We start from the raw sequence: 15,134 nt of genomic DNA, 5'->3' as shown, positions 1-15,134 counted from the left end.
AATATAAAATATTTATCTATGAATAACTTGCCAGTGGCCGAAACTATGTGAATTGTGAACATTTATGCCCGTTCCCATAACTGTTTTAGTAAGCCGTCATGGAAAATATCTCGTTTCTTATGAGCGCAACAATGTTACAAAGACAGATCATTGTCGAAACAGTTATGTTTTGTTTTTGTGCTGCTTTGTCTGCGTGCTGCAATTTCTCAATGCGAGGAAAATGAGGACAAGTCACCGTATATCTGCAGAACGGCTCTTAAAATCCATCCTACTGGACTCAGCTGTGTCTCCAAAATATACGGCTTCTTCCGAATCGCTCTCACCTAACCCATCCTCTAGTTCTGTTCGCCATCTCAGGCAACACTTCCTGTTCGACCACCATGTGACAAAGACCCTCAGCACCCACCGCGCTCCCCACATTGACGTCCTCTCTCTCCTCGACAGGCACCTCAACACCGACCACGTGCTGGACGACCGCTCGGCGGCGCACGCGCGCGTCCAGGTGCAGGTGGTACAGCAGATGGAGAACAACCTGGCCAAGGAGAAGGCCCGCTTGGCCGCCATGATGGCTCACTTCCACATGGCCAGGGAGAAGATGGCGGAGCCGCCTCTGCCCGAACCGCCGGTAAGTTTTTCAGACTCTGCAGACTTTTGAACACCCTCGTTATCTGGTGTTTAGAACTGCGATATTTGCGTCTGGGTAAGACCGAAAGCGTCATCACTCCGTTTGAGATGCGCCATATAAGCTGAATGACGTTCGTAACCAGCAGCTGTGCTGACGTTACCTGCGTCAAGATCGGTATCAGGAGCACGTGTTTTAACGCAGTTGAGAAAAATGGGACGGGTTGCTGATGCGTCGCAGTGTGAGATAAAAGACACCACGCTCCTTTTTATACCGATGTTGCCTGGTGATTTGTCCCTATTTTGACGTTTCAGTTCATTCTTCTTCATTTCACTCCAATGCATTTTCTTATACATCTTCTCTTGGTCTGTATTTTCATGTCTCCACACTTTTACTTCTCATGCCCACACTTGACTCCACCGTTCAGTCACTGACCTTCACGCTCGCCCTCTGCGTTCTCAGGTGGTATCCACCCACCCGAAGGTGTCAGCCTCGGTGTTCCCGTCTACCGCCCCGGCCAGCCAGCTGCTCTCCGGCCACCCGTTCCTGCGCTCAGCCATCCTCCAGGGAGGCGCTCCCCCAGTCGCCTCCACGGCCAGCGCAGTCGGCCCGGTGCGTCGTCGAGCCAACGACAAGAGCCTCACGCCAGGTGAGCGGACGAGGGCTGCCAGCCGCGGGGATCCCCTCAGAGGGAGTGGGAAGGCATTGTTTGACGTGGTGTGGAACGTCCCGTGGGAGTTTACGGGAGATCTGAGGTTATTTGCATAGGTTTTGACGTAGATGCATGTGTAATGCGGTAGAGAAGGGGGAGGCTGCTCCAGGTGCTGGGTGTTGGGGATGGTGGGCTTGAAGCCAAGTCAACAAGCCAAACATGTGTCTATGGATAAATTATTGATGTTTCCGTGGGAAAACTCTAACGTGTCGGTGATTTAAGCGCTGTGTCACGCTTGGATACCAGTGCCTTGGTATCGCTGGGAAAATGAAAAAGAACGGGCTGTTCCCATTCATATGATAATTCGGCCGTCAAATTCAATAGGTCGTATAATACAAATGGTTATTTTGCACGGATTTATTTATGCGGAAGAAGGACCAGACTCCCCAAAATGCACCGCGCTTTTCAAGGATTTCCTTTGGAAAAGGCGTGACAAATCAAAGATAAATTTAGGGTAGTGTAACGTCTAGGCGTCTGGCCATGTGTGTGCTCAGTTTCAAGGCCATTTTACCTGACAACTGACCTGACCTGACCTCTGTGCCCCCAGGCCCGTATGATGAGGCGCCGACACAGACCCAGAGACGGCGTGTGGCCGAGAGGGCCGGCCAGGATATCACAGAGGGTAAGAAACAAACTAAATCCCCCACACGTTCCACTCCTCAGAGATTGAACTTGAACCCCGGTGGTTGTTTTCTTCACCTGTGAGCCTACTATTTTAGCCGAACGAGAAAGAAATCTGGCTTACATAGAGTGGAGCGTTGAGACTCCTAAACAGACCAAACTTCCGGTTTGCGACGAAAGTTGGGATTACGTTTATGTAAAAGAGACAGAAGAATGAATCAACTTGAGGGCTCCCGCATTGTGAGATAACGGCTATTATGTTTCGTCTGCGAGCCTTATCGTCTGAATGGCTTAAAATTCACGCGTAGTGTTACGCTCTAACGCATTTGATTTGAGAACGTCTAAGTGCTTTATTTCTCATATACGTAGGCGTCCCGACCGTTTTAATCGTCATCTTTTTGCCGCGCTGCATTGTCAGGTAGTGTTGTTTTCCGTTAGCTAACGGGCCGCTGTATTTCCGCAGAGCTGTCCAGAAACCGGGAGTTTTACCGTACCACAGACATTCGGCCGCCCTTCACATACGCCTCGCTGATTCGTCAGGTGAGTCTCGGCCTTCCCCGGCTGCAACAAGCCTGCGGTCGCACTGCAAACAAACTATCTATTCAATCATGCAATCATTATTTCTGAGCCTATACCCAGCCATGAAATCATGTATTTCCTGTTTTATTTGTTTATGCAGGGATTTGTGGTAGTTTGTTGTGGCACTTTCCTGACATGTGTTGTTCGTTGCAGGCTATTGTCGAGTCCCCGGACAAGCAGCTTACGCTGAATGAGATCTACAGCTGGTTCCAGAGCACGTTTGCATACTTCCGCCGCAATGCCGCCACGTGGAAGGTACGTGGACGATGTGATTCACGTGGCGTGGCGTTCGTCGTCATAAGCACGGGTTTTGGGTTATGCAACCCTGTTGATTCACCTGGTTATGCAACCCTGTTGACTGTCTGACGCTGTGGTGTTTACGGTTTCAAGTACTGCAGTTTGCGTCACCCGCTTGGCATACGCCGTTACGGAAAGATGCCCGTCATACCGTGACAAATGCCATTCGGTCGAAGTATTGTGTGCTGTCCAACTCATGCGCATTATTAGCTGAAACGTAAAAAGCGACCCCATGATGACTGACGTCCCTTCTTCGCGTTTAACCGCCTCCTGTGTTTTTGTTTGCAGAACGCCGTCAGACACAACCTTTCCTTGCACAAGTGCTTCACCCGCGTGGAGAATGTCAAGGGGGCTGTGTGGACGGTGGACGAGGTGGAATTCTGCAAACGGCGCCCGCAGAGATCGGCTGGGTAAGTTCACGGTTTTTTACAGACACCTGGCGATTGTTATTTGTACTGGTCGTTTTGTAACCTGCCACCAGGTGGCTAGATTTGGTACTTTGTGTTTCTGCATACGCGCTTGCCCGATATGAGTTATTTAATGCCTTGTTTACTATGGAATGCTCCTATGTGGTATCATTTAACGTAGCTGCTTAAGTCTTGGCTTGTATTTGCGGAAGTTACGTTCATCTGAACCGGTCGAAATAAGATTCTCAGCTAACCTTCCTCCTCCTTTCTGGTTTTACAGACAGACACGCAGTCCAACGCTGTCCAACAGTCCCACCCTGTACGGAGACACCATCAGCTCTGGCCTGCAGTCAGCGCTGGTCGACTCCAACCTGCCCTTCATGGCCAACGCCGCCGAGCGGCTGCGCGAGATGCGTGAGCGGGACGCGCCCACGCTGCTGGGCCTACAGCGGCGCTCCGCCAGTCCGCCGTCCCTGGTGGCGGCTCGGCACCGACCGGCCAGCGGCAGCCCCGAGCTCCGGCTGCCCGTCACCAGCCTGCTCAACGACACGCCGCACGCGCCCCAGCCGCCGCCCCCGGCCGGCCAGCACACCGAGTACACAGACAACCCGCGGACCCCCGAGTCGCGCGACGGTGGCGCCAGCCGAGACGCTGTGGCCGAGAACGGAAACAACGGCGCAGAGGTGGGTACAGTGACTGGCCTGGAATAGTTTTGTTTGGTTAATTAAGATTCCATTCAGTGCTCGTATTTATCGATATTTTCTTCGTATTCAGTGCGAAAATATCGGTTACCTAGTGCTTCATCTACTGAAAGGTGCTTGATAATTAATTAAAAAGACCACCTTTTCGCTTTCAGCATTCGTCATTTTCTGTATAGTTGTCTTGACACATCTTTATTCCTTCACAGGACCTAAGCATGCCGGCGGTGAAGATGGAGTACACTGAAAGCAACCAGTCCATGGAGGCGGCCAGCGCGTGAAGAGGCTACCTCAGCCCGCTGAAGAGATATATGGCGAAGGATGCGCCGTTACCACCTGTGAAACGCCACCTCGGAGAGAAGATGGAACGCCTGCCACTGCCGCGACGGCCAACTGGAGGCGCCATGGACGCTGGTTATGTGTACAGAGAAAGAATCTAGCGGCGGGCAGCCAGGCCTCATCAAGCGCTGGCCCGCCACAGGGGCCGGCCGGTGTCTTCGGTTATACAGTGGGGCGCCGGCCGGCCCGGCCCATTGTAGTGGCCACAGACTTTGAGAGGGACATATGACGGCCACATTTACAGCCGCCGATGTGTTTGACGGCGGCGGTAACGCGAGAGAGAGGGCAGCCCCAGCCCGGCCGTTTTTTGTACCTGTGAATATTTTTTGCACGTACCTGTGTACATGTTGTGCATAGTTGTCAAACCTCATCCTACGGGTTTTGTTGCCGCGCGCGCAGTGTGTGCGCGCGGCACATCCGCCGCCGGCGACGCGTGCGCGCTCTCACACCAGTTCTCACCCTGTCGCGGTCCGCTGGCCGAGCGGAGGCGAGACTCACAGCAATAGTTCCCTATAGTACAGCCAGTACAAAAGCGCTGCGCGTGCCGCCCGCGGCCGTGTCGATCTCTGGTCAGTTCTGCGCGGACTGCCGCCACATGCTCCAGTGCAACTCCATAAATGTGGGCGCCGTGTTTTGTACGGCTCGAGCGCTGCCAGCCGGCCGGCCGAGCGCCGCGCCGACCGTGTGTGACGTCACACAGCTCGGTCTGTCTGTCTGTGTGTCTGTCTGTGTGACGTCAGACTGTGTGTGAGAGTGACATCCAACCGGTGACGGCCCGAGGCACGCGCCCGCTCTGAGCTTAGGTCGGCGCGCCTCTGCCGGCCTGCGAGTGACAGAGTGGCGGCCGGGGCTGCGGGGTATGGCGGTCTGACCGCTCCAAGTCCGACGACGGAATCAGGGATGATGAATCGGGTTACACGCTCTGGCGCCGCAGCGGCCAGCATCCGCAAATTCTAGAGAGAGAGAGAGAGAGAGAGAGAGAGAGATGGTGCGTTTCCGTTCGGCGCCGAGATGTTCATTGTTCATTTGCATCAGTAATTTATTTAGTTGCCGCGTGTAGCGTTTGTGTCGATGTAGCGCCTTTGCAGCGAAGCTACCCTGAACAACTCTGTGTCCTCACATTCCTAGCTCGGCGTGGCGTTGCGCGAAGAGTGTTGGTTGAACCGTCTGTTCCCCTAATCGGCCGAATTCGCCGGTGGCTCGCGCTGGGGCGCGGCGGCGCGCGCGTTTTGTTTTACCTTCCTACTGGCGGCGTCTGTTCAATGTCCCCTCCGATCTGTTATCGACGCTTAGTCGATTGATGGTGCTTCACCTTGACATATTGTTAGACTCGTCTCCAAGGACCATCTACATACAGCCAAACACAATCAAAACCGCGTGCTCGTTAGGTCCTGCTGTGTGCCGCCCGCGATATCCATAGCACGAGCAATAACGGATGGCATTGTCGGCGCCGGCCGGGTGGGTATCGCTGCTCGCTAGCGCGGCGGATTGTTTGGAAGGTGCGCGCGGCGCGCGCGCCCGCTGCGCCTGGATGTGTGGGTGGTCGTTAGGAAGGAGATGCAGTGCTCCATATCAGCCGGTCCGTAGTCAGCTGGATTCAGTAGACAATAAACGCTTCTCCCTCCATAGCTAACGAGTTTGGACGTGGTTGGACAGCGGAGACGATGGCGATGGGGTGAACATTGGGTCGACATGCGCCGGTTTATTGAATGACAGCGGACAACGCTATGGACAATGAACACAGTATTTATTCATGTAGACATGTTACTGGCTAGAAAATACAACTTAGACATTTAGAAGCTGGAAGCTTCAACTCAACATCAACTTAGAAGATATACGAGCACGACTAATCGTCGTTAAAACGATAATTATCATTCACATTTCATTATCCGCATAAATTGAATAGCCATATTTCCTAGAAGCTGCAAATAAACCGACTAAATTGAATGTTGTTCGAAACAATATCGTTTGATATATTTTGTTTCGGCCAAAAGAACAATCCCGCAAAGATAATTACAATAGTGCACGGGCAATCATTATGGCTCAATAACGTAAACCACAAATAGCTTTATTGCTTCATTAAAATAAGCAGCTTCTGAACTTCCCTGTTGCACACATATGCATCCTCACACTCCTTATTGCTGCACCGTTGCCCAAGCTCTCCTTTCCTGTTTCGCCACACGTCTGGCTTCTGCTCTGTCACCGTTGACAAAACACTGACACGACCTGTCACCTGGGGCCACCGAAAGGTCATCTGGGGTCACCGGAAGGTCAGAGCACTAACTGCGTCTGACCGTCCGTCGGCGCTTCCGTGGTGTAGAAACAGCACTTTGGGTAGCAGAACATGGCGGCGCCGGCGCAGCGGCACTCCAGACAGCCGTCCGATGCTGCCTCTGTAGGGGGAAGGGTGGCCGAGGTCAAACATGGGTTACATGTAACGAGAAGGACAGTCAGCTCTGAGTTCACCTGTCAGTGGAGCATGGCTTTGTTGGTGATAAACAAATCAACAAAGCGACAACCGTTCGTATAAACTGTAGGTAGTACTAATTATTACGCATACCTGCTCGTATAACGTACAACCTCATAATGCATAACCGTAGGTATAGAGCATAGCCGTATAACGTATAACATAACCACATAACGCATAACTGTGTAACGTATAACCAACCGCATAACGTTTAGCCGTATAGCGTGTTCCCTATTACGTATAACCGTTTAATCAATTATATTGTATGTATTCTTCATATATTTGGTCCGGATTAACGTCATAAACGTAGTGATGACACGGGAAATAAAGAACTGTCCCACAAAAGACAACAAATGTCTTGCGACGCTTGTTGACAGCCCTGTCTGAATTAGGATGTCTGGGCATGTCGGAAGTGTCGAAACTTTGACCGTAAATGACAGAGATTATGACAGCGGTGACGGCAGCTAAACTGTCGCATCGTAACTCTTGCAACGGAGTGCAGTTATTTACCTCGCCATAAATCGGTACGGTAATGCATTATCTCCCGTCGAGTAGCGGAGTAAACTCGTCAAAGGTTGCAACTTTGACGGAAGTGTTCGGTGAACTGCAATGGCAGCGGTTCGGTTCCGGCCCTGCTATCGGGTTTTACCTTTTTATGAGAATATCACATGTGCATTGTGCAGTCCATTTAACGTTACACCCAAGGTGACGAAAGACACTGTAACGGGCTAAATGAAACGGCTTACTTACCTTTTACCTAACAACTGTAATAAATCGGTAGGTACCTCTTTTGTGCGATGAAAACATAAACCTAGGGCTGGGCACAGGGTTTAAAGCTTCTTGCCCTGGAAACACATCTTCTCGGTTCACATACTTCTACTTGCATTCAGGATAAGGCTCTCACCCTTGAACGGGACATTACGTGGAAACTGATCCCACAGTGTCGAGGGAGCTCCTGTTTATCATCGGGTCAGGTCAGGTCAACTGAAAAGGTCAGAACACAATGGAATACGTCACTGAATGGCCTCCCTTAAAGTGAGACGGGACCTGCATGGTCCGACATGCATGCATGTACCCTGCCGGTCATGGAACCTCCAAGGACAAAGAGAAGCCAGAGCGTTAGTCCGCGGCCCGCGCCATTTTGCAATATGACGCGTAGTAAACTCGCGGAGCATAATGGCATGGCCATTATGCTGTATGCGAATACGTCGGACTGGGAGAGTCGTGAAGTGGAGCATCGTGACGTCGTATTCGGTGTCAAGGTGCGCTCCCGCTGAGGGGGTCGACTGCGCACTCACGCGCTATGAAAGATGGCTGTTCAGAGCGTTCCCATTTGTTAGTTTGTTGTTCAGTACTGTAGTCTCCGACTCTCCAATATTGTAAGACGGCGCACTAAGACGTCTAATATATGCAAAAAGCCGTAAACGTCGCCACCGGTCACAAACAACTGAAATAAGCGAACCGTCTACTGCGAAGGCAGCAGCTTAATAGCAGCTAATCGTTAATAATCCCTCCTGTCGACCCACATAGCCCTATTATTATCTGCATTGAGTGCCCATCACGAAACGGGAGGTAAACAGCAGCGATGAGAGGCGCAGACCTGTCGACCTTCGTCAGAGCACAGCACACCAAGCCTCTGTCTCACAAGCATTCAAAGTAAGTGAGTGAGTGAGTGAGAGAGAGAGAGAGAGAGAGAGAGAGAGAGAGAGAGAGAGAGAGAGAGAGAGGGAGAGAGAGAGAGAGAGAGAGAGAGAGAGAGAGAGAGAGAGAGAGAGAGAGAGAGAGAGAGAGAGAGAGAGAGAGAGAGAGAGGCGTACCATGCCCTCACCCATCCATCGCCTCACCACCGTACATACATACACCACCCTTATATCGCAACAGCCACCGCCGCTACCACCGCGCGGCGTCACAACCACAGAGTTCACAGAGGATGGGCGGGGATGCTTTGAATGACGTCGTAATTTGTATGAACGGCTTGAATGGAAGTGACGGCAGCGGCGGGCTGCGGCGGCGGTTGTGGTATAGCTTTGATGGTGGGCGGCGGCGCGGACTGCTGAACGCAATGGTGGGAATGTGTTTGCCCGCGGCGTTAGCCCCGTAATAATGACAGGCCGCACCGTGCGAAGGTCGGAGGTCAAGAGATGTAGCTCAGCCGAGTTCGTGACAGTTGGCCCGCGGGGAGCGGCAGGGCACACGCCGCGGCGCCGGGCGTGCTTCGTCACCGGCCGTCTCGTAACTGCGCCATTGCAGGCCGGCCAGGGACGTCTAATTGCGTACAGAAACGCGTCTCGCAATGGCTCTTATGGCCAGGCCGGAATGTGCCACGGATCGTTCGCAGGACCTTTACGTTTAATTTGCCCTTTTGTGGGCCCACACCTGATGTGCGTAAAATGAATAAAAATCCATGCCTGATCCGATGAAATTATATAGACGTGGTCGAAATATTGCAACTGCCTTTTTTAATGGCTAGGGTGAGTATAAGATTAATTATATCATTATTGGATAACGTAGCGTAGCAGTTCATTGAATCGAAAGTTTCGACACATTAAATTGCTGACGTTTTATAGTTGATAATGATTAATTAGCTCATATTCGCGCATTGAGACGGTCTTTTATGTTTCGACCATTGGGTATTTAGTTAATAATTGCCAGCTCTTTTGCCGGCTGAGCTGCGATATTATGTAAGCGTTGATGTACAGTGTACACACGATGCACCTATATGTATGGACATAGATCTTTGGTGCATACATGCATACCTACTAAGGTATACCTATGTGCACATGAGTGCTTCCATGCACTAATGTATGTAGGTATCTATGCATATTGCATGCATGATGCATGTCTTATGTTCCAGTCATAAGCGGGTTCTAGTTACCTATATCTTGGACAATCATATTTGTAGAGCGTTATATAAATGTTGTTCGTAATTGATTGCTTATAACATTCGTATAATGCTCAAAAACTATAATCGATGTTCTAGACATGTTATTACTAAATGATACATATGCAAAGCTTCACTTACCTATTACTTCTCCCAGCTTGAATCGCAGTCCCGAGACGAAGCAGACGCTGAGCTCACTCGGGTTCTGTCCCAGAGACTGGAAACTTCTAAAGTCCTCTTCTGCTTTATTGTCTTCAATACGGCGGCCCGGTCGACGCAAATTTCTCTCGGACTTCTTCGCACCGATTCCTCGGTACTCACCGAGCCGGTTTCGACTCGACTTCAGGTCGTCTTCGCGATTTAGATCGGGATCACGATGGTCTCGGGAGTGAGGATGGGAACGATGATGTCCGTGATGTCCGTGATCGTGCCTCTCGTCGCCAGGGAGGAGTGATCGTCGAAGACGGTTAGCTCGCCAGCTCTCTCCTTCTTCAGCTTGTTCATCTCGCACGTTTCGTCTTCCTCTAAATTTCGCCCCAGACCCACCGGTGTCTCCTCTCTCTTGTTCGACGTCTTCTTGTGACTCTGATTTTGACGTTTCGCGCCTCAGGCGGCGACCAAACTCCGGAAACTCGTACTCTGTGAGGTCGATACTATCGTCCTCCAGATCGTAGTCAAAGCTGACCACAGGAGCCGCCAGGGGTACCGCTGCTGGCACCGCGAGGAACGGAGGCCCTTGCTCGAGTGGAGTAGCACTGTCGGGCGTACTAGCGCTGGCTTCTTGGAATGTAGGGAAACTGGATCGATCTGTGTTGCCTATACTGGAGGGGGAGATGACGTCAAAGTTGGAAGGGGAGAAAGAGGATAGACGAGCTTGCGGAGATGTCGAGGGGAATCGAGATCGGGGTCGAGGAATGGGGCTCGAGGAACTCAGAGACTGGAAGGCGGATAGCGGTCTCACTCGTCGTCGAGAAGAGGAAAACGTGGAAGCCTCCGGCTTGATTGTCGTGAGGTCGGGTTCACGCGAGCGCAGATCTTCGGAGCTTCTACCGGTGTCCGGTCTGACCGTAGACGGGAACAGCCTCTGCAGGCGATGCCTTGTGGTGGACAGCGTCTTCAGCTGTCGACGACTGGGACGAGATCCTAGTCTGCGAGGTTCGGTGACGGGAGCTGAGACTGTCTCCGGTTCGGCCGTGGTTTGCACCAGTTTGCTGGGCTCGGCGAGTGACAGAGGGCGGATGCGGGGTCTCAGGATGGGGTGATGGGTGGTCCGGAGAGGTTCAGATTCGGGCTGGTGGAACGAAGGCCGAGTGGTTTCCTCATCGCCATCTTCCTCCGATCGTAGCCTCTCCCGAACAGCCAAGAGCAAATTCGGCCGCTTCGGGAACCGGAGCCGAGGCTTTGAATTCGGCCTAGCTGAACCCTCCTCTCGGAATAATGAAGAGCTGCGCACGGTCGTTTGTGATGTGGTCCATGGTCTGGTGCGCGGTGTTGTTCGCGTTGTCCAGGTAGTGTCCCTTGATGATGTACTCGACTGGGTTCTTCCCAACGCCTTTGTGGAGGTCCAACGGTCAGTACTTTGCGTGGCCTGCGTTTCCTCTCGCTCCGCTGGTGAAACTGTGTGTGGCCTGGAAATTCGGAACGGCCTCCGCGACCCCGGACGATAGCTCGTTCTTCCGAGTGCCCTCAGCGTCGTCCGGTCTGTGGTTCTCTCAGACGTTCTTTCCGAAGTCTCTTCATCGGATGGTCCTTCCCATGGTTTGGGAGAGCTGAAGCGGAGTCGATCGTCCTCTGAATCTCCCTGTCGCTCTGGCTGACGACTCGGTGAACGTGGACCCTCACCGCGGCTCAACGCAGCGCTGAAGTTCATCGGGGCCGACGAGAACTCGTTGAAGTAGGTTGGTCCCGTGCCTGGCTCATCCGTCTCGGACTGACGGCCCTCCAGTGAGGGCGAGAGAGACGGCAGAGGTGGCGGCAGCAGGGAGAACTGCGTTGTCAGAGGCGAATCCGAGGACGGCGTAGATGAGGTTAGAGCTGGAAAGTACGGGCCGAGGGTGGTCGATGACGTGATGCTCTCAGAAGAACTGGACGAGCTTGTGTTGTCGTTATCTTCGGGCAGAGCTGAAAGAACAAGATGTCTTACTACATACAAAGAATGCAACTGATATGTGTTACTTTAAACTAGCATCGTCTTACTGTTGCATGCGAGCTTGCTATTGAGCTTCCAGGACATACATTGCAAAACCCCGCCAGGTCCAATTGAACCCTCAGAATGAAGCACGTGTATAATTTACAGATAATAAATAGCGCCATTAACTTTGCTGACGATTACCATAAGCGATTACCAAACACACGGACTATAAATCATCCCGGGAGCGTCTCAGCTGACTTACGACACACGTAGACGGTCTGGTTGCACGCGTTGTCCGTCTCCAGGGTGCGGCAGCCGGGAGGCGGAGGGCCGCAGTGCTTCCACACGCACTCCAGCCGGCCGTCGTGACAGTGGCACAGGTGACAGGGGTCCGATTTGGCCATCCGCGCCCCGTCCGGGACGGAGCGACCCTCGAACATGCAGCTGCCCGGCAGGTGGTCTGAGGGATGGCAGAGGCTTGGGGTCGGATGGCGGGGAGATTTTTGTAGATCCTTGTGATTCCGATTAACAATAAGGTTCGTCCTTTAACCCTCGCCCGCACATGGGGGGGGGGGGTGTGGTTGCCACCCCCCCCCAGGCAGTCTTTCTGCTCTGCACTCAACATTTTTAGAGCTAGAAGGCTGATTTTTCGTATAGCTGCTCGTCTATCCTTTCTTGATGTCCACTGAAACTTCCAAGTTTCTGTGATTTTTGGTTTCGGAGATATGACCTTGTTTTTCAGGTCATGTCATGACCCAAATGGCCAATTCTCAACATCTTGCGTTTGCCATGGGCCTTGTGAGCTTTTGACACCCTGATTTCGGCCTTTTTTGCCAGTCTTACCTCCCACCTATCATGGAACATGTTGTTCGACGATGTACAGGGGTCAAGGTCAGGGTCAAGGTCAACCTAGGTCATCTAAGATAATTGCGTTTTAGGCAAGCTGAATTTTCTTTTTGTGAAGTTTTTTGACTGCATTTTTGGTAAAAACTTCTCAGATCATGATTTCATGTGATATGGACCCAAAAACAATCGGTGCACACATCAGTATACACACAGACACACACAGACATACAAACACATATAATTGACCTTGACCTAACTTGACCTGAAATGACCTCAGCACCAAAATTCTGGTCGGATAGTGTGACAAAGAGGTTCTAGCTGGCTTGGCACCAGAAAACAGCATCGTCATCGGTATTTGATAAGCAGCGCACTTGATATCCAACGGTGACCCAAAACAGCAACATTTTTTAGTTTGACCTGACCTGGAAGGTCAATGACTGACCTGAGAAGGTAAAACTGGGTATCATTGGATTCGTCTCTTCCCAAAGAATCTTTTTGGTCTTTACTGCTAAGCTCTATCTCCAACAGGAACGAAATGGCGCGGGGGGGGTGGCAACCACCCCCCCATGTGCGTTCTAGGATGGGAAAATGGCATGTGCGGGCGAGGGTTAAAGTTGTCACATTTTATTGAAGCATACATAGGCATTATAATTGTGACTGCAGACCTACGTATTAAAAAAGCAATCAACTTAAAATTGGTAAAAATAAACCACAGATAAAAATATCAATTATTTCGAGCTTCCATGCGCACCGAACAATTAGCAGTAGCACGACACAATGAAACATCACTTGCTAAATGAAAATAAGTCACAACGCATGCCGCAGCCGTTTCTCTCACCCTGTGAAGCCAGTGTGGCGACCGACAGCAGGGTCGCCAGTCTGGTGACGGTCCACATCGCTTCACCTTCCGGCGGCTCCCGGGTGTAACGCACCAGGCACAGGCCAGCCGAGTCCACACACTGTGTATGACTGGCGATCCACGGACCCTCGTGAGACCGATCCTCTCACTGAAGAGGCTGGCACAAGACTGGCGGAACGTGCCCGCCCCGGGCTCCACGGAGAGGGGCCGTGAAGAGGAGAGGAGGGGCGGGGCAGACACGAGGGGGAGAGGCTCCCAGGCTCTGCACCAGATTCAGCCGTCGGGGTCGTCCCACCCACGGCCCTGGTGCAATCGGTCACACCGCGAATGTTGCACCCCTGAACGGGAGCCGAACGGTGGGAAAAACAGCGGCGATGTTCCTGATGCATGTGACCCGTGCGGTGAAAGGATGTGCAGATTGCAAGCTTAGATAATAAGATAAGTTTTAAATGGGCCGAACTGCCTATGGTATAGCCTCTACCTAATGAACGTTTCGTTACCTATATGAGGGCGTTCGTAAGATTCAATGTATGACGTAGGTAGTTCGTGTTAGTACCTACCTACCTACGGCTAGATAAATACACGCAATGAATTTTCGGAACGGCTCCACGCCCTCATAACCACGGGTCAATCACCAGCCAACAAAAAGACAAGTTTGGAACAACACCTCATCTAGACTTACAGATGACATGCATGTGTAGACCAATCTAGGTATGCACCTAATAATTAGACCTCTGATATAAATGAAAAATATGTATGTGGAACAATGCATTCTTTTATATTGCTGAATCACAATGTACGTCGAATTTTTATTTTCATGGCGTCATTCGTCTTGGAGACTATTGGTTACGAATGTGAGCCCTCGCCGAACCTATCCGTTTTTCGTATTTGTACCCACAAGCGCCCTTGCCAAGGAAAGGGGGGAAGGGCGGGCGGGTACGACCCCTTTGCCGTTTCGCCCCTAATTAATTAATCTTGTCTCTAGAGCCTCGCGATTCGCAAAAAAACGAGTGTTTGCGCCTTTACAAGACGCAGCGACTGGTATCTGATTTCAAGGTCTCATATCATTTGGTGACCTCTGAGGTCAGGTCAAGTGCTTCGAGGTGCAAGTTCGGTTTTTGGTAAATAACTTCGCCAAAATTGTAACAGAGCCCGGATATTTTGGCATCGTTGTGTTCGTCGCGCTCAGGCGTGTTGAATGACATACTTTTTGTTCTGGTGAGAATAACCCAAGGTGCGTTAAGGTTAAGGTCAGGTCACGGAAGGTCAGGTCACTTTGCGTTAAGGTCAGGCCACAGAGCTGGTCAAAGGAGGTCAAATCGTATAAAGGGGAAAGTGGGGTAAGACGGTCAGGGTAGGTAAGACGGGCACCCCTTCTGCAGACCAAACCAATAGCGCTACGAGCGAGCAAAATTAGGACCAGAATTGCCTTTCCCACTAACTACACACCACCAATGAAGTCTGGCGAATTTGTGTCCAGTCGATAATCTTATATTTTGATTTCTTTAAAACACTCATTTCATTGATAACATCCATAATGTATTGTGCAAGCTTTTGTGTGCAGCACTATAGAGTTAAAAGCTCGCAATCACTTGTGGTACACACATACAGGGTGATCCAAAAAATTTGGAACCCCTAACTTAAAATGTCTATAAGTCCGAAAGTATTCACTTTA

The 15,134-nt window shown here is 51.3% G+C and overlaps 2 protein-coding genes across 6 annotated transcripts in view; one reads left to right on the top strand and one right to left on the bottom strand.

The window, feature by feature from the left end:
• The window catches only part of LOC122394669 (forkhead box protein P1-like), a 63,048-nt gene extending 57,145 nt beyond the window's left edge, over positions 1-5,903 (top strand). For all 5 annotated transcript variants that reach the window (XM_043391696.1, XM_043391699.1, XM_043391695.1 and 2 more), the window contains 8 exons: positions 445-625; positions 1,085-1,271; positions 1,882-1,956; positions 2,419-2,495; positions 2,688-2,789; positions 3,120-3,241; positions 3,519-3,921; positions 4,146-5,903. In XM_043391696.1, coding sequence (XP_043247631.1) covers positions 445-625; positions 1,085-1,271; positions 1,882-1,956; positions 2,419-2,495; positions 2,688-2,789; positions 3,120-3,241; positions 3,519-3,921; positions 4,146-4,217 — 1,219 coding nt within the window. In that variant the 3' untranslated portion in view covers positions 4,218-5,903. The remainder of the gene's footprint in view (positions 1-444; positions 626-1,084; positions 1,272-1,881; positions 1,957-2,418; positions 2,496-2,687; positions 2,790-3,119; positions 3,242-3,518; positions 3,922-4,145) is intronic.
• Positions 5,904-5,950: 47 nt separating this feature from the next.
• LOC122394668 (mucin-5AC-like) lies at positions 5,951-13,611 on the bottom strand. Its single transcript, XM_043391694.1, has 4 exons — positions 13,439-13,611; positions 12,017-12,214; positions 9,765-11,744; positions 5,951-6,668 (listed from the first exon to the last, which is right to left on the bottom strand). Exons 1-4 carry the CDS (start codon positions 13,494-13,496, stop codon positions 6,547-6,549), a joined length of 2,358 nt encoding a protein of 785 aa, XP_043247629.1. The 5' UTR covers positions 13,497-13,611; the 3' UTR covers positions 5,951-6,546.
• Positions 13,612-15,134: the final 1,523 nt, after the last annotated feature.

The sequence above is a fragment of the Amphibalanus amphitrite genome, unplaced genomic scaffold, assembly GCF_019059575.1.
Source record: "Amphibalanus amphitrite isolate SeventyFive unplaced genomic scaffold, NRLGWU_Aamphi_draft 000604F_arrow, whole genome shotgun sequence".
NCBI classification, from domain to species: Eukaryota; Metazoa; Arthropoda; class Thecostraca; order Balanomorpha; family Balanidae; genus Amphibalanus; species Amphibalanus amphitrite.
Note: the sequence above shows the minus strand (reverse complement) of the source record. Positions and strands in the feature narration are given on the sequence as shown.